The sequence below is a fragment of the Elephas maximus genome, chromosome 11, assembly GCF_024166365.1.
Source record: "Elephas maximus indicus isolate mEleMax1 chromosome 11, mEleMax1 primary haplotype, whole genome shotgun sequence".
Taxonomy (NCBI): Eukaryota; Metazoa; Chordata; class Mammalia; order Proboscidea; family Elephantidae; genus Elephas; species Elephas maximus.
This window is the reverse complement of record NC_064829.1, coordinates 97019327-97039117: the sequence shown is the minus strand read 5'-3', so window position 1 is coordinate 97039117 and position 19791 is coordinate 97019327. Positions and strand designations below refer to the sequence as shown.

The 19791-nt window shown below is 41.0% G+C and overlaps 2 protein-coding genes across 3 annotated transcripts in view; both read left to right on the top strand.

Moving 5' to 3' along the window:
• LOC126086015 (myeloid cell surface antigen CD33-like) overlaps window positions 1–8162 on the top strand; it is a 55627-nt gene extending 47465 nt beyond the window's left edge. For both annotated transcript variants that reach the window (XM_049901974.1, XM_049901973.1), the window contains 3 exons: window positions 5959–6052; window positions 6405–6500; window positions 6881–8162. In XM_049901974.1, coding sequence (XP_049757931.1) covers window positions 5959–6052; window positions 6405–6492 — 182 coding nt within the window. In that variant the 3' untranslated portion in view covers window positions 6493–6500; window positions 6881–8162. The remainder of the gene's footprint in view (window positions 1–5958; window positions 6053–6404; window positions 6501–6880) is intronic.
• Window positions 1–19791, top strand: part of LOC126086017 (myeloid cell surface antigen CD33-like) — a 48108-nt gene that overhangs the window by 4289 nt on the left and 24028 nt on the right. The gene's annotated exons all lie outside the window — the stretch shown is intronic.

Sequence of the window (19791 nt, the reverse complement as noted above, 5' to 3'; positions counted from 1 at the left end):
ACTGTTTATGCCATGTATTAGAGGTCTTAGCATTGCCCCTATTTTTTCTTCCATGATCTTTATCCTTCTAGATTTTATATTTAGGTTTCTGATCTACTTCGAGTTAGTTTTTGTGCATGGTGTGAGGTATGGGTCTTGTTTCATTTTTTTTTTTTTTTTTTTGCAGATGGATATCCAGTTACGCCAGCACCATTTGTTAAAGAGACTGTCTTTTCCCCACTTAAAGGACTTTGGGCCTTTGTCAAATATCAGGTGCTCATAGGTAGATGAATTTTTATCTGGATTCTCAATTCAGTTCCATTGGCCTATGTATCTGTTGTACCAGCACTAGGCTGTTTTGACTACTGTTGCAGGATAGTGCATTCTAAAATCAGGTAGAGTGAGGCTTCCCACTTTGTTCTTTTTCAGTAACGCCTTACTTATGTGGGGCCTCTTCCCTTTCCATATGAAGTTGGTGATTTGTTTCTCCATCTCATTAAAAAATGCCATTGGGATATGGATCGGGATTGCATTGTATCTATAGGTCGCTTTGTGTAGAATAGACCTTTTCACAAGGTTGAGTCTTCCTATCCATGAGCAAGGTATGTTTTTCCACTTATATAAGTCTCTTTTGGTTTCTTGCAGTAGCGTCTTGTAGTTTTCTTCGTATAGGTATTTTATGTCTCTGGTTAGATTTATTCCTAAGTATTTTATCTTCTTGGGGGCTGTTGTAAATGGTAACGATATGGTGATTTCCTCTTTGACATTCTGTTTGTTGGTGTAGAGGAATCCAACTGCTTTCTGTATGTTTATCTTGTATCCTGATACTCTGCTGAACTCCTCTATTAGTTTCAGTAGTTTTCTTGAGGATTTTTTACGGTTTTCTGTGTATAAGATCATATCGTCTGCAAATAGAGATACTTTCACTTCTTCCTTACCAATTTTGATGCCCTTTGTTTCTTTTTCTAGCCTAGTTCTTCTGACTAGGACCTCCAACACAATGTTGAGTAAGAGTGGTGATAGAAGGCATCCTTATCTGGTTCCTGTTCTCAGGGGAAATGCTTTCAGACTCTCTCCGTTTAGGATGATGTTGGCTGTCGGGTTTGTATAAAATGCCCTTTATTATGCTGAGGAATTTTCCTTCTATTCCTATTTTGCTGACAGTTTTTATCATGAATGGGTGTTGGACTTTGTCAAATGCCTTTTCTGCATCAATTGATAAGATCATGTGGTTCTCTTTTGTTTTATTAATGTGATGGATTACGTTGATTGTTTTTCTAAGGTTAAATCATCCCTGCATACCTGGTATGAATCCCACTTGGTCATGGTGAATTTTTTTTTTTTTTATGATATGTTGTTGAATCCTATTGGCTAGAATTTTGTTGAGGGTTTTTGCATCTAAGTTCATGAGGGATATTGGTCTGTGATTTTCTTTTTGTCGTTGTTTTCTTTACCTCGTTTTGATATCGGGGTTATGCTGGCTTCATAGAATGAGTTCGGGAGTATATTCCATGCATTTCTATGCTCTGAAATACCTTTAGTAGTAGTCGTGTTCACTCTTCTTTGAAAGTTTGGTAGAATTCTCCACTGAAGCTGTCAGGGCCAGGGCTTTTTTCTTTGTTGTTGGTAGTTTTTTAATTACCTTTTCAGTCTCTTCTTTTGTTATAGCTTTATTTAGTTGTTCTACGTGTGTTTGTGTTACCTTAAGTAGGTAATGTGTTTCTAGAAATTTTGCCCATTTCCTCTAGGCTTTCGAATTTCTTAGAGAATAATTTTTTTCATAGTATTCTGTTATGATTCTTTCAATTTCAGTTGGTTCTGTTGTGATATTGTCCGTCTCATTTCTTATTTAGGTTATTTGCTTCCTCTCCTGTTTTTCTTTTGCCAGTTTGGCCAATGGTTTATTGATTTTGTTGATCTTTTCGAAGAACGAGCTTTTGGTCTTGTTAACTCTTTCGATTCTGTTTCTGTTCTCTATTTCATTTAATTCTACTCTAATTTTTATGATTTACTTTCTTCTGGTGACCGAGGACTTCTTTTGCTCCTTTCTTTTCTATTTGTTGGAGTTGTAGGGAAAATTCTTTGCTTTTGGCCCCTTCTTCTTTTTGGACGTGTGCATTTATTTCTATAAATTCGCCTCTGAGCACTGCTCTACCTGTGTCCCAAAGGTTCTGGTAGGAAGTGTTTTCATTCTCATTTGATTCTATGAATTTCTTTATTCTGTCCTTAATTTCTTCTAGAACTCAGTAGTTTTTGAGCAAGGTGTAGTTCAGTTTCCATGTGTTTGATTTTTTTCCTTGCTTTTTCTTTTATTGATTTCTACTTTTATGGCTTTATGGTCAGAGAAGATGCTTTGTAATATTTTGATGTTTTGGATTGTGTTAAGGCTTGCTTTGTGGCCCAATACGTGACCTATTCTAGAGAATGTTCCATGGCACTGGAAAACCAAATATATACTTGGCTGCTTTTGGGTGGAGTGTTCTGTATATGTCTATGAGGTCAAGGGGGGTTTTTGTGGCATTTAGATCTTCCATGTCTTTATTGAGCTTCTTTCTGGGGTTCTGTCCTTCACTAAAGTGGTGTGTTGAAGTCTCCTACTATTATTGTAGAGCTGTCTATCTCTCTTGTCAATGCCATTAGAGTTTGTTTTATGTATTTTAGAGCATTGTCATTGGGTGCATAAATATTTATTGCGGTTATATCCTTCTGGTATATTGACCTTTTATGTAGTGTCCTTCCTTATCCTTTGTGGTGGATTTTACTTTAAAGTCTATTTTGTCAGAAATTAATATTGCCACTCCTGCTCTTTTTTGATTGTTGTTTCCTTGATGTATTTTTTTCTGTTCTTCGAGTTTTAGTTTGCTTGTGTCTCTAAGTCTACGGAGTGCCTCTTGTAGGCAGCATATAGACTGATCATGTTTTTTTAATTCATTCTGCCACTCTCTGTCTCTATATTGTTGCATTTAGTCCGTTTACATTTAGGGTAATTATTGATAGGTATGAGTGTAATGTAGTCATTTTGATGTCTTTATTTTTGTGTTGTTGACGGTTTCTTTTTTCCACTTGATTTTCTGTGCTGAGTCATTTTTCTTTATATATTGTCTTTTCCTCTTTTTCATTGTTGTGGCTTTTGTATTTGCTGAGTCTTTATGTTTTCCGTGTTTAATATTTTGATGTGCAGCATTGTTAGTTTCCTTCGAGGTTACCTTAATGTTTCCTCTATTTTTCTAAGTTTAAACTAATCTTTTCTTTATATCGCCTTGACATCCTCTCCATGTGAAAGATCTATTACTACATTTTTTAGTCACTCTTTTTGTTTTAATGTTGTCACCTTTTACATAATGAATCTCTTTCCCTGTTTGAGCATTTTAGCTTTGATTTATCATTGTGATTTCCCTGTCTGTGTTGGTATCTGGTTGTTCTGTCCTGTGTTCTACTCTTGGGTTATGTCTGATGTTATTGATTTTCTAACTGGAGGACTTCCCTTTAGTATGTCTTGTAATTTTTGATTGGTTTTTGCATATTCCCCGAACTTCTGTTTATCTGGAAATGTTCTTATCTTTCACTGACTGAACGCCATTTCTTGCTGGTTCTGGAGGTTTGAACAGACTGTCTGCTGCTCGGTCTCTTCTGATGTGGAAGACGTGTCCTGAGTGCCACTGCTTGCCTCACTGCTCAAGCCAACCAACCGAGCCTGCAGGATGCCAGTGCCAGCCAGGTCAGGTCTGGCAACTCCTTGCAGCTTCTGAACCATCTCTCCCTCCCCCTGCCACTCAGTCCAAGTCTCATCTTTGTCTTTGATGTTCAGAGCTCCTAGGTTGTCGTATATAATCTATTCATTTGTTTTTTTCAGGACTGCAGGAAGTGTCTGACTACTCAGCCATCTTGGCCCTTCCTACTAGAATATAGATCTTTATGCATCCCATTTCATTTTTGACAAGCTCCAATTTTCCTACACTCGTATTTCACTCATTCCACATTCTGACTATTAATGGTTATTCAAGCTGTTACTTCGAATTTTGAGTCATGCCACATCAGCAAATGAAGGTTCTGAAAGCTTTACTCCAGCCACATCATCAAGGCTGACTCTACTTTGGGGACGTAGCTCTTCTTTTGTCATATTTGGAGCGCCTTCAAAGCTGAGGGGCTCATCTTTTGGCACTATATCAGACAATGTTCCTCTGCTATTCATAAGGTTTTCACTGGCCAGTTTTTTTTGGATGTAGATCACTAGGTCCTTCTTCCTAATCTGTCTTAGTCTGGAAACTCCACTGAAACCTGTCCACCATGGATGACCCTTCTGGTATTTGATATACTGGTGGCATAGTTACCAGCAACACAGCAACACCCAAGGTACCACAGTGTAACAAACTGACAGAAGAGTGGTGGAATATATATACAGAGAGAGAGATTTCAAAGGAATGGCTCATGCAATTGTGGTCACTGTCAAATTCTAAATCCATGGATCAAGTGTCAGGCTGGAGGTTTCTTCTGACCTATATGGTTGCAGGGCCTGATGAACCCAGTCAACAGGTCAGACAGCAGACTGCTGCCTCAGTTCCCAAGAATCAGAGGTCAGAAGATGGTGAGTGAGATGCATGATTGAGAGAGGGTAAGCTTTGCCAGAACACTGATATATATTGGATGCTGGTCACACCCCTGAGGAAATTCCTCTTACATCAGATCACAAAATGGAAGATAATTACACAATACTGAGATTCATGGCCAACACAAGATGACACATAACATTAACCATCACAAGCATTCTCTACTTAAACCTTTCCTCCTCCGAGATGCCCTACTTGTCCCGACAGTCTCTGTGAGCTCCCCATTCTCAGGACTCCCTCAACTTGAGTCCATCACTAAAGGTGTCATATGGCCTTGTAAGTATCCGTTTTTGAGTATATTGCTCATGAGATTGTGAGCTCCTCAGACCACCTAAATTAAAAAGGCCTCAGTGAACTGCTATTGAAAGACTAAATAGTAAGATTCTTGAAAGTAAATATGGGATCTGAGTTGGCACAGATAGCCAATACAGGAGGTATAGCATTCAAACAAGTCAGACAACTGCACATGGACTCTTGGAAAAATGACAGATTCTGCTTCTAGCCCTATTCCTTTGGAGTTGAACCCAGACAGTATGAGCCTATCAATTAATGAACAGAAGAGACAAATCTATATGATGGAAGGAAAAGAAAGACAGAGACCCTAAGCCAGGCTTGGCCTTAGCTTTTTCTCCATCTCAGCTAGTGTTGAAGCCCTGGGCAATGGCTCATTTCTTCCAGTCCTGGAAGGCCAGTCACTGCATCTGGTCTGTGTCACCAATAGCAACCCTCACCCCCTCACCAGCATGAGCTGGGCATGGGGTAGCCTAACCTTGTGCCCCTGGCAACCTTTGAACCCAGGGGTCCTAGAACTGCCTCAAGTGGAGTTGGAGAACCAAGGAAAAGTACATCTGTCAAGCTCAGAACCTCCTGGGTCTGAGTGAGTTGGGACATACCTAGGGAAAGGTGAGAGGTGAGAGCACCTACTGAATTTTCTCCTTCCTCTCCATGGAACCCCCACAGCTGCTCAGACCCTCCTGTTCCAGGGAGCCAGAGGGCCTGTGCTGTGGCTGCTCCTCCTGAGCCCCGCCAGCCTACTCCCTGTGCTGGCGAGTTGGGGACGGGCTGGTAGAGGGGAACAGCAACAATGCCTCCATCATGGTCACCTCCAGCTCTGCCAGGCCATGGGCCAATATCTCCCTGAGCCTCCGTTCAGGGATCAGGCTTAGCTGTGAGGTCTGAGTGCCCACAGACCCAGAGACCTCTATCCACTTGCTGGACATTAGGATGTGGGTAGAGCAAAGCTTGGGCATATGTGGTCCTCATGCAGTGATGTAGGAGAGGCCTAGAGAAAAATGTCCAGTCCTATTGAGAATGGAAGGAGAAAAGAATGTGATGTGGGAGGTGACTCAGCCCCCCTCCCACTCTCCCACAGGGACACCAGGATGTGTGGCGGACATGGTTCTTGTGGCCATCCTGACAGCCTCAGTCAAGACCCTGATCCTCTGCATCTGCCTCACCTTTTCCATGTGAGCACCACCCCCAGAAGGAAAGGGTATATGGAGAGGGCAGGTTGCTGAATCCCGGAACCCCAATACTGGAGGGACTCTAGTGGGTCAAGGGGCTCAAGAACAAGCAGGGGAATGAGTTGGTGGTAAGAATTCCACAGGTGCCCATCATACTCAGGCCTGGAGTCTGTCCTCACCTGGCTCAAATATCCAGGATAGATGGGAGTCCATGCTCTCATCAGAAGGGCTCTGAAGGAGTCCTGCCTTGTCCCACCTCAGTCACCGTTCAGCTCCTTAAGAGGGAACAGAGGGTCCGTCCACCCATTGCCCTCAGTATGGCCACACTGAGAGACTCTCGGCTGTCTTCACTCAGAGTGAGATCCCTCAGGAAGAGAATGGATGGACCAACGGTGAGTGTGGAGAACACGGGCATCAAGGACACAAACCCAGTCACGGGTTAGTCTCTCAGGTGAGTGACATGAGAGTCTCACCTCCCTTTGTTCCACCTGGATGCCTCCCCCAGGAAGGCCCCATGATTGTTCTGCCTAGCATGGCCAACATTGAGCTGCCTATCTTCCTCCACAACCCACTGCTTCTGCTGGGTTCCATCTCACTAATGACTCAGGTGGCTCCAGACTCTCAACAAAGAAACCAGGGTGTTGTTCTCCATTCTATGCACCCTTCCATTTTCAAGATCTAACAATTCATTCACCTTGTCCATTCTTCCTCTTCAGCTCATGTTGATGACCTTCTCCTCTCCATTACCCTGGTCATTCCTGTAGCCTCAGCTCTTCAGTCCATCACTGAACACACCTCACCTCCCTATCTCCCATCTCTCTCCCAACACAGGCCTCCAGACTGTGCTTCCAGATATAATTATCACCGAATTCATCTGCACTTTGAACACCAGTGTTCCCTCTCCATGGCCAGAGAATGAAGTGCAAATGCCACAGCCTGGACTTTAAGGCCTTCAGGACTTGCCCCTGCTGGACTCTTCAGCCAGATCTCATCTCCACATCATACGACATATTACCACCTCCAACTGGGCCAGGCCCTCTTGTGACACTGTGACTTTGCATATGAAGTTCCTTCTCTTGAAATGCCCTTCTTCCCCAGTCTGCTTTTCCAAGTCTTTCTCATATTTTAATCTAAGAGTTAAATCTCCTATAGGACACAGTGGAACTGACCCATAGGGTTTCCAAGGAGCGCCTGGTGGATTCAACCTACCAATCTTTTGGTTAGCAGCCGTAGCTCTTAACCTCTACGCCACCAGGGTTTCCTAAATGTCAACCAGTTGTTCGTGTGTGTGTTTGTGTATGTGTGTAACACTCACTGTACAGATTTGAGAAGAGGAGTGACATTCATTCATTTATTCATAGATGCCTTCACCAAGTATTACTGAACACCTACTATGTGCCGGGCATGTTATAGGTGCTAGGGGTGCCACAGAGAACATGATCCCAAAAATCTTTGTCCTCAAAGAGCAGTTATTCTAGAGACAAGGAGGATAGCAATAAAAAGAAACTGATAATAAATAAAATTGAATGTGGTGAATGGTGCTTGGAGAAAAATAATGCAGGGTAAGACGTATAAGAGAAATTGGGGTGAATTTCCATGTTTGATAGTGTGAGAAGGTGACATTTGTGCAAAGACCTGAGGGAAAGATGAAGCCCACTCTGTGTTCACATAAGAGCAAAGGATTCAGGAAAAGAAGGACCCATGAGTGCAATTGCCCGGAGGTAGAAGCAGACAAGGAGGCTAGTGTTTGAAGCAGAGGGGGGACAGAGAAGGAAGAGCACCTAGGAGGATGGTGTTGACCATGAGGAGCCTTGCACGTCAGTGGAAGAATCTGGAAGCCTTTGAGAGGAAGGGAGGCATGAAAGGACTTTTATGTTGGCAGGATCCCTATGCCTGCTCTGCTAAGGAAAGATCAAAGTGGGACCAAACCAAACAAAAACCTAACCAGCTGCAGTTGAGTTGACTCCGACTCTTGGTAACCCCATGTGCAACAGAGTAGAATTGTTCTCCATTAGGTTTTCAGGGACTGATATTTCTTTCTTTCTTTTTTATTGTACTTTAGATAAAGGTTTACAGAACAAACTAGCTTCTCATTAAACAATTAGTACACAGATCATTTTGTGATATTCATTACCAACCCCACAACATGTCAACACTCTCCCCTACTCAACCTTGGGTTGCCTGTTACCAGCTTTCCCTTCTCTTCCTGCCTTCTAGTCCTTTACCCTGGGTTGGTGTGCCCCTTTAGTCTGGTTTTGTTTTATGGGCCTGTCTAGCCTTTTTTCTAGTCTTTGGCTGAAAGAAGAACCTCAGGAGAGGCTTCATTATTGAGATAAAAGTGTGTCCGGGGCCATACTCTCAGAGTTTCTCTAGTCTCTGTCAGACCAGTAAGTCTGTTTTTTTGTGTGTGTTAGAATTTGTTCTACATTTTTCTCCAGCTCTGTCCTGGACCCACTATTGTGATCCCCATCAGAGCAGTCAGTGGTGATAGCTGGACACCACCTAATTGTGCTGGACTCAGTCTGCTGGAAGCTGTGGTAGTTATGGTCCATTAGTCTGTTGCACTAATCTTTTACTTGTGTCTTTGCAATTCTTCATTCTCCCTTGCTCCAGATGGGGCGATACCAGTGGAGCACCTTAGATGGCCACTCACAAGCGTTTAAGACCCCAGATGCTACTCACCAAAGTAGAACATAGAACATTTTCTTTGTAAACTATGTTATGCCAATTGAGATAGATGTTCCCCTAGACCATGGTCCCCACAGGCCTCAGACTAGTAATTCGGTCCCTCAAGGAGTTTGGAAGTGCCTATGGAGCATCTGTGACCATGCCTTAGACAAGTTGTTCTGGCTTCCTCAGTATTATATACTGTCTTCACCAAAGTTACCAGTTATCTATTGTCTATTTAGTGTTTTTCCAGCTCCACCCCCACGCCTCCCTCCTAACCATCAAAGATTGTTCCTTTTTGTGTATAAACCTTCTCATGAGTTTTTATAGTAATGGTCACATACAATATTTGCCCTTTTGTGATGGACTTATTTCACTCAGCATAATGTTTCATATTCATCCGTGTTGCGAGAGGCTTCTCGGATTCACCATTGTTCTTTATCGTTGTGTAGTATTCCATTATGTGTATGTACTATAGTTTTTTTACCCATTCATCTGCTGATGGGCATCTAGGTTGTTTCCATCTTTTTGATATTGTGAACAATGCTTCAGTGAACATGGGTGTGCATGTGCCTATTCATGTGATATTTCTCTATGTTATATTCCTGGGAGTGGAATTGCTGGATCACATGGTATTTCTATCACTAGCTTTCTAAGGAAGTGCCATATCGTTTTCCAAAATGGTTGTACCAATTTTCATTCCCACCAGCAGTGCAAAAGAGTTCCAATCTCCCTGCAGCCTTTCCAACTTTTGTTATTTCCTGTTTTTTGCTTTGTGCCAGAATGCCAGGGGAGAGATGGTCTCTCGCTGTGGTTTTGAAATGCATTTCTCTAATCCCTAGTGATTACCAGCATTTTCTCATGTTGTCTCTTAGCCACTTGAATGTCTTTGGTGAAGTGTCTGTTCATTTCCTTTGACTACTTTTTAATTGGATTATTTGCCTTTCTGTGGCATAGGTGTTGGATTTTCCTGTAGATTTTAGAGATTGGACCTTTGTCTGATTTGTAATGGCAAAAAAATTTTTCCCAGTCTTTAGGTTCACTTTTTACTCTTTTGGTGAGCATAATTGTTTAATTTTTAGAAGATCCCAGTTATCTAGCTTATCTTCTGGAGTTTGTGTGTTGTTAGTTATAGTTTGTACCCCGTTAGTCACGTGTATTAGGGCCCCTAGCTTTGATCCTATTTCTTCTTCTACGAACCGTAATAGTTTTTAGCTTTATATTTAGACCTTTGATCCATTTTGAATTAGTTTTTGTGTAAGGTGTGAGCTATGGGTCCTGTTTCATTTTTTTTGCAGATGAACATCCAGTTTTGCCAGCATCATTTCTTAAAAAGACTGTCTTTTCCCCATGTGATGGACTTTGGGCTCTTGTCAAAGATCAGGTGACCATAGGTGGATGGATTTACATCTGGGCTCTCAATTCTGTTCCATTGGTCAATGTATCTGTCATTGTACCAGTACCAGGCTGCTTTGACTACCGTAGCTGTATAGTAGTTTCTAAGGTCAGGTAGTGCAAGCCCTCCTACTTTATTCTTCTGCTTCAATAGTGCTTTACTTGTTCGGGGCTTCTTCCCTTTCCATATAAAGTTAATGATTAGTTTTCCCGTCTCTTTAAAGAATGTTGTTGGTATTTGGATTGCATTGTATTTGTAAATTGCTTTGGGTAGAGTTGTTATTTTCACCTATCCATAAGCATGGTGTGTTTTTCCATTTATGTAGACCTCTTTTGGTTTCTTGCAGTAGTGTTTTGTAGTTTTCTTTATATAGGTCTTTTAATCCCTGGTTAGATTTATTCCTAAGTATTTTATTTTTTTAGGGGCTATTATAAATGAAGTTCTTTTCCTGATTTCATTTCCAGTTTTCTCCTTCTTAAGTGTAGAGGAATCCAACTGATCATTGTATGTTTATCTTCTATCCTGCTACTCTACTGAATATTTCTATTTGTTCCAGTAGTTTTCTCACGGAGTTTTGGGTTTTCTACTATAGTATCATATTGTCTGTAAATTTTTTTTTAACCTCTTCATTACCAATTTCAATGTCCTTTATTTCTATTTCTTGCCTTATTGCTGCAGCTAGGACTTCCAGCACAAAGTTAAATAGGAGTGGTGATAAAGGACATCCTTTTCTTGTTCCTGTTCTCAAAGGGAATGTTTTCAGCCTCTCTCTATTATGATTGAGGTTGCAAATATGTTGGTGAAATTAGGACATTTCCAGATAAACAGAACATAAGGGAATATATAAAATCCAAACCAAACTTACAAGAATTATTAAAGGGAGTCCTTCAGCCTGAGAACAAACAACATCAGACCACAGCATGAATCTAGGATGCAGGTTATACCAGCCAGATATCAACCTAGGAAATAAACTCTCAAGGAATATCCAAAACCAAAAGAATTACAACAGGGTACCAGAGAGATTAATCTGTATATGACAACAACGTCTGAACAGTAAAAGAAGGAATAAACGGTGAAGGTACAGAACTTTCTAATGCTGAGGAAGGCAAAGTGATACCAGCTAATAATAGACCGGTTCAAACCTGGGAAGATAGGGATAAATTTCAAGGTAAACACAAAGAAAGTTAAGAAATCTGCTCATCAAAATGAAGAAGAAATACACAAAGTTTCAGTAAAAACAGAATCTACAAAAACAAAAGAAATGAAAAAATCCACAAACAAAGAAATTCAACACAGGAGAGCAAGAGTATCAAAGAAAATGTCAGCACCACAAAAAAAAGAGCAATACAAAATGACAGCAATAAGCTCACATCTATCAATAACTACACTAAATGCAAATGGCCTAAATGCCCCCATAAAGAGGGAGAGTGACTGACTGGATTTGAAGAAAAAAAAAAAAAGATCCACCATTATTCTGTCAATGAGAGACACACCTTAGAAAATAGATGTAAATTTATTAAAAATCGAAAGATGGAAAAAATATATCAAGCCAACAGCTACCAAAAAAAGAGCAGGAGTAGCACTACCAGTCTCAGATATTGTAGACTTTAAAACAAAATCCACCATAAAAGACAAAGAAGAACACTATATAATGATTAAAGGGCCAATCCATCAGGAAGGCAAAACCAAAACAAACATCTATGCACCCAATGGCAGGCAGGGCTCCAAAATATAAAACAAACTCTAACAGCACTGAAAAGAGAAACTGACAGTTGCAAAATAATAGTAGGAGACTTCAACACACCACCCTAGGTAAAGGACAGAACATCTAGAAAGAAGCTCAACAAAGATACAGGAGAGCTAAAGGACACAATCAGACAACTTGACCTCATAGACATATATAGAACACTCCACGCAACAGCTGCAATGTACACATTCTTTTCCAATGCACATAGAACATTCTCCAAAATAGAACACATCTTAGGCCACAGAGCAACCCTCAACAAAATCCGAAACATTGAGATAATACAAAGTATTTTCTTTGACCACAACACTATCATGGTAGAAATTAACAACAGAAAGAGCAAAGAAAAAAAAAAAAATCACCTACATGGAAGCTGAATAATACCCTGCTTAAATTTTTTTTTTTAAGAAACACTGGGTAATAGAAGAAATCAGAGATGGAATAAGAAAACTCCTAGAATCAAACAAGAATGAAAACACATCTTACCAAAACCTTTGAGACACAGCAAAGGCAGTCATCAGAGGCCAATTTGTAGCAATAGATACTCACATCAAAAAGAAGAAAGGAATAAAATCAAAACATTATCTACACAACTCAAACAAATAGGAAGAGAACAGCAAAAGAAGCCCACAGCCACCAGAAGAAAGGAAATAATAAAGATCACAGCAGAAATAAATGAAATAGAGAATAGAAAAACAATGGAAAGAATCAACAAATCAAGAGTTGGTTCTTTGAAAGGATCAACAATAGACAAACCACTGGCCAAACTGACAAAAGAAAAACAGGAAAGGACGCAAATAATCCAAATAAGAAATTAAGTGGGGCATTACAACAGACTCAACTGAAATAAAAAGGATCATAAAAGACTATTATGAAAAACGATACTCCAACAATTTGAAAACCTATCAGAAATGGACAAATTTCTAGAAACACACTGCCTACTCACACTAACACAAAATGATGTTCAGAAACTGAACAGGCCCATAAAACAGAAGACATTATAAGGTAATGGAAAGAAAAAAAAACTTCAAAAAAAAAAAACAGCCCTGGCCGAGATGGCTTCAGTGGGGAATTTTACCTAACATTAAGAGAAGACTTACACTGGTACTACTCAGACTACTTCGGAACACAGCAAAGGAAGAGACACTTCCAAACTCATTCTATGAAGGCACCATAACCCTGATACCAAAGCAGGCAAAGACACCACAAAAAAAGAGAATTACAGACCAATATGTCTCATGAATATAGATGCAAAAACTCTCAACAAAATTCTAAGTAATAGAATACAGCATCATATAAAAAAAAAAAATCACAACCAAGCAGGATTCATACCAGGTATGCAAGGATGGTTCAACATTAAAAAATCAATCGGTGTAATCCATCGTATAAATAGAAGGAAAGAAAAGAATTAAATGATAATCTCAATCAATACAGAAAAAGCATTAGACAAGGTCCAACACCCATTCCTGATAAAAACTCTCAATAAAACAGGTATAGAAGGGAAATCCCTCAATGTAATAAAGGCCATCTAGGCAAAAACCAACAGCCAACATCATTCTTAATGGAGAGAGGCTGAAAACATTCCCCTTGAGAACAGGAGCAAGAAAAGTGTGTCCTTTATCACCACTCCTATTTAACATTGTGCTGGAAGTCCTAGCTACAGCAATAAGGCAAGAAATAGAAATAAAGAACATCCAAATTGGTAATGAAGTAGTTAAACTGTCCCTATTTGCAGACTTTGATGCTACACATAGAAAACTCCAAACTCCGAGAGGCTCAGGTCTGATTCACACCCCTGTTATTCCCTCTACCTCTCTCCTGTTCACCTGCATTTTGCAATTTGCAAGGTAATGTTTATTCGTTTGACAGTCTGTTTCTGTCTCCATACCTTCCCAGACTAGAAGTCACAGAGTCTAGGTTGGCTTTGTCCCCTCCCGTATATCAGATTCCTAGCATGTAGGAGGCCTCAGTAAAACTCTGGGCTCTGCGGCCTGGGAGCCCTGGGGTTGGATTAATGATTAAAAGATGTGTGTGACCTTTGGCAAGTACCTAACCTCTTCAAGACTTAGTTTCCCTGTCTGTAAAATGGATAAAATAATAGCATTATCTGCATAGGCTGTGTGAGTACTCATCGCATTTGGAAAACAACCAGTAAGTGCTGTGTATGTTGGATAACTGTACGAACGGAGCCTTAAGAAAGGTTTAGAGAAGAATGGAAGGATTCACATCACAGACCTCTCTGCCTTTTCCAAGCTCCCCAGCGCCCTATTCTGACCACTTTCTGTCCCTTCTGCACAGGATCACTAGCAGGAGTCCAAGTCAGAGAACCCTGTTGCTCTTAAAAGCCCTGAAGAAGCTGCCACCAACTTGGGAACAAAACGTAACCAGTGCTACCGTGGAAGAAAGACCTGGTGATCTTCTTTACAGACAAAAAAAAAAAACAAAACCAAACCCTATGATGCAGAATAGTACCCCGTGGCACCAGGGGGCACCATGAATTGGAATTGAATTGGCAGCAATGGGTTTTCTTACTTTTTTTACTTTTGGGTTGTTCGTTTAGTTTTGTTTCCCCCTCTAAACACCTCTATAAACTCTGGAAATGGTGCAGGAGATAACCAAAGGTGAATTCTAGAAAGTGGTAAGAAGATGGTGAGCTGATTTGGACCCCAGAACTAGAGGAATAGCACAACAGCAGGGCATCTTGATTTCCTTACCCAGCAGAGGAAGGTCACCAGGCCCACTGTTTCCCAACTTCTGACCTAGAAACAGAAGGCACCCAAATAAACTCACTCCACTCCTAGATTGAACAGGAGTCCCTCTGGCAACATCAGGAGAACTCAGCATGGATCAGTTGGGAGCCGTGCCAGAAATAAATGCTCAGAGGAAGTACTTTCCTTCCCTACTGGACCTGGGACTCCCCTTATCCACCAAGACCTACTGAGGCAGGTGGACAGAATCAGCAAGAGGGACAAAAGGTACAGAGGTGGCTTATTCCAGGAAGCCTCTATAAGCCTGTGGGTCCAAAACGTTCCTCTCCTGTCCAGAGGCCCTAGGAGGGGATGGCAGAACTGGAGAAAGAGATCCAAGTACAGCCAGGAGCCCAGCCCAGGAAGTTATTAGTTCCTACAAGGCTGAGGACTCTCTGCCCTTGCTCAGAGACACTGGAACAGCCAGGGGTCACCAGGAGGGGGATCCTACCACAACTCTCCTTCACCAGGAGACACCTAGTGGCCAAGCCTGGGAAATTCCTTCTGCTACTTCAGGCAGCATCAGCTGGGACTGGTGGGAGCCCTCACAACATGAGATAAATCAGGGAAACCAAAATAACACTGTCATTGGACCAAGACCTACATGGTAAACCTAAACAGAGTGACTTCCTGTTAAAATCAAAGATGGAAATACAATCCAGAGTCTGCTAACGTAATAGACAAAGTCCAGGATACAACTGAAAATCACTCATGCCAGGCAACAACAAGAAAAAACAGAAGAAGAAAATCACAACTTGAATGAGAAAAGACAATCAACTGACTTCAAGACTAAAAACAGATCAGACATTGGAATTACCTGACAAGAATCTTAAAGCTGTAGGAGGCTCTGGGTGGCAAAAACAGTTAAGTGTTTCCACTTATAACCAAAAGTTTGATGGTTTGAATACATCCAGATGTGCTTCAGAAGAAAAGTCTGGTGATTTATTTCTGAAAGGCTAGAACCATTGAAAACCCTGTGGAACACAGTTCTACTTTCACACACGGATTATCATGAGTTAGAACTTTTTTTTTAATGTGCCTAGTCACGTTATGGGCACTTGAGATACATATATCACTGAACAAATCAGAGCTCGTTGCCATCCATCCACCTTGTTTTCCAAAAGGGGACATACAACAGAAAACCAACCGAGCATCTTAATAAATAAATTCAGAATATACCATATTTGAAAGAGATGAGAAGAGCAGGTTAAGGGAGATCAGGATTATCGGGGGTAGAGGGGAGGATGCCCAATATTAAAACAGGTGACCACAGTAGGCTTCAGGGAGATAGCGAGATGTAAGCAAAGACTGAAGGAGGCCACGAAGTGAGCAAAGCAGGTATCTCGGGAAGAGCTGTCCAGGCGGAGGGAGCACCTGGAGCAAAGACCCTAAGTTTCAAGGAAGATCCAGGAACAGCAAGAAAGCCACGTGATAGGAGTGGAGTGGGTGAAGGAAGAGATGAGGGAGGGAGGAACTCAGGGGCCAGGTTGTATACAGCCTTGTGCCCACTTTAAGGACTATGGCGTCACTATCAGTGAGAGAATTCCCAAAGCATAAAGTCTTAGATATCTAGTTCTGCTATAACAGAAATACCATGATTTGATGGCTTTAACAAAAAGAAATTTATTTTCTAACAGCTTCAAAAATAAAATAAAAGTGTTGCTTCAAGTCAATTCTGACTCCTATCGATCCTAAGGGACAGAGTAGAACTGCCCCATAGAGTTTCCCAGGCTGCACTCTTTAGGGCGGCAGATCACCAGGTCTTTCTCCCATGGAGCTGCTGGTGGGTTGAAACCACAATCCTTTTGGTTAGCAGTTGAGTGCTTAACCACTATGCCACCAAGGCTCCTTATGTGTTCATTACCATAGAGAAAAGACTGGAAGGAAATTCACCCACATGTTCATTACTATGGGTGGCAGAATTTGTGGGTTTCAGTTTTTAAGAAGCAGTATTTTATACAAGTGTCTAATATTTCTGACCGTCAGTTTTCTCCTTTGTCAAATGTAAAAACCAGTCACACACTTTCTGTTTTTTTGTGAGGGTGACATGAAGCCAGGTATTTAAAGGAGCAGTACAGTCACGTCTCAAGGAGCTCTAGCGGTGCAGTGATTATATGCTCGGCTGCTAACCAAACGGCCAACAGTTCTAACCCACCAGCTGCTCCATGGGAGAAAGATGTGGCAGTCTGCTTCCATAAAGATTACAGCCTTGGAAACCTTATGGGGCTGTTCTACTCTGTCCTATAGAGTTCCTATGAGTTGGATTCAATGTGACAGCAATGTGTTTGGGATTTGGTTACAGTCATTCCCCAACTCACATGCCCCTGCCTCCAGGCAGGAGTCTCACTTCTTCCTCTGGGCTCCAACGGCCTTGTCTTCCCCCTGTGTCATGCCTGGTCATGTTGGGATGTGACAGGGCCTCTGACTCTTCCCACACCTCCAGGGTGACAATGTTAAGTTTTACCTGAGATTTGTGCTACCGGAAGTTCCCTGGATGACACAAGTGGTTTGTACTCTACTACTAACTTGTTCCCCCTTGTGTCTGTCAGTGTGTCATACTGTGTGGGCTTGTGTGTTGCTGCGATGCTGGAAGCTATGCTAAATGCCAACAGGTTCACCCATGGCAGACAGGTTTCGGCTGAGATTCCAGACTAAAACAGGCTATGAAGAAGGATCCAGCAGTCTATTTCTGAAAAGAATTAGCCAGTGAAAACCTTATGAATAGCAGCAAACGCTGTCTGTTGTAGTGCCGAAAGATGAGCCCCTCAGGTTGGAAAAAAAAAAAAGAAGAAGGCACTAAAAATATGACCAGAGAACAGCTGCCTTCTCAAAGTAGAGATGACTTTAATGATGTGGTTGGAGTCAAGCTTTCAGGACCTTCATTTGCTGATATGGCAAGGCTCAAAATGAGAAGAAACAGCCACAAACATCCACTAATAATCAGAAAGAGGAGTGTATAAAGTATGAATCTAAGGAAATTGGAAAGCATCAAAAATGGATAGAATGTATAAACATCGATATCCTAGGCATTAGTGAGCTGAAATGGACTGGTATTGGCCAATTTGAATTGGACAAACACACAGTCTGATATATTTATGCCAGAAATGACAACTTGAAGAGGAATGGTATTGCACTCGTCATCAAAAAAGAACATTTCAAGATCGATCCTGAAGTATAACCCTGTCAGTGGTAGGATACTATCCATATGCCTACAAGGAAGACCAGTTCATACTAATATTATGCAAATTTATGCAGCAGCGACTAACACCAAAGATGAAGAAATTGAAGATTTTTACCAACTTCTGCAATCTGAAACTTATTGAACGTGCAGTAAGGATGCATTGATAATTACTGGTGATTAAAATGAGTAAGTTGGAAACAAAGAAGGATTGGTAGTTGAAAAACATGGTCTTAGTGAAAAAAATGATGCCAGATATCTCATGATAGAATTTTGCAAGGCCAAAGTGTTCTTCATTGCAAATGCCTTTTTCAACAATGTAAATGGTGACTATACACGTGGATCTGACCAGATGGAATGCACAGGAATCAAATCAACTGCATCTGTGGAAAGATTTGATGAAAAATCTCAATATCATCATTCAGAACAAGGCCAGGGGGTGAATGTGAACAGATTATCAATTGCTCATATACAAGTTCAAGTTGAAGCTGAAGAAAATTAGACCAAGTCTACAAGAGCCAGAGTATGACCTTGAGTATACGCTAGCTGAATTTAGAGACCATCTCAAGAATAGATTTGACACATTGAACACTAATCACTGAAGACCAGACGAGTTGTGGAATGACATTGAGGGCATCATACATGAAGAAAGGAAGAGGATGTTAAAAAGACAAGAAAGAAAGGAAAGACCAAAATGGATGCCAGAAGACACACTGAAGCTTGCTCTTGAGTGTCAAGTAGCTAAAGCAAAAGGAAGAAATGATGAAGTAAAAGAGCTGAACAGAAGATTTCAAAGGGTACCTTGAGAAGACAAAGTAAAGTATTATTACAAAATGTGCAAAGACCTGGAGATAGAAAACCATAATGGAAGAACACACTCAGCATTTCTAAAGCTCAAAGAACTGAAGAAAAAATTCAAGTTCCGAGTTGCAATACTGAAGGATCCTACGGCGAAAATATTAAATGACACGGGAAGCATCAAAAGAAGAAGAAGGAATACACAGAGTCACTATACCAAAAAGACTTGGTCGACGTTCAACCATTTCAGAGGTAGCATATGATCAGGAATCTACGGTACTGAAGGAAGAAGTCCAAGCTGCACTGAAGGCATTGGCAAAAAAACAAGGCTCCAGGAATTGATGGAATACCAGCTGAGATGTTTCAGCAAATGGATGCAGCACTGGAAGTGCTCACTCATCTATGCAAAGGAATTTGGAAGACAGCTACCTGGCCACCTAACTGGAAGAGATTCATATTTATGCCTAGTCCCAAGAAAGGTGATGCCACCAAATGCAGAAATTACCGAACAATATCGTTAATATCATACTAAGCAAAATTTTGCTGAAGATCATTCAAAAGCAGGGTGCAGCACTACATCAACAGGATACCACCAAGAATTCAAGCCAGATTCCGAAGAGGATGTGGAACAAGAAATATTATTGCTGATGTCAGATGGATCCTGGCTGAAGGCAGAGAAAACCAAAAACATGTTTGCCTGTTTTATTGACTATGCGAAGGCATTCAACTGTGCAGATCATAACAAATTATGGATAACATTTGGAAGAATGGGAATATCCTGAATGCTTAATTGTACTTGTAAGGAACCTGTACATAGATTAAGAGGCAGTTGTTCAAAGAGAACAAGGGGATACTGAGTGGTTTAAAATCAGGAAAGGTGTGTGTCAGGGTTGTATCATTTCAGGATACTTATTCAATCTGTATGCTGAGCAAATAATCCAAGAAGCTGGACTATATGAAGAAGAATGGAGCATCACAATTGGAGGAAGACTCATTAACAACCTGCATTATGCAGGTGACACAACCTTGCTTGATGAAAGTGAAGAGGACTTGAAGCACTTACTACTGAAGATCAAAGACCACAGCCTTCAGTATGGATTATACCTCAACATAAAGAAAACAACAATCCTCACAACTAGACCAATAAGCAACATCATGATAAAGGGAGAAAAGTTTGAAGTTGTCAAGGATTTCATTTTACTAGGATCCACA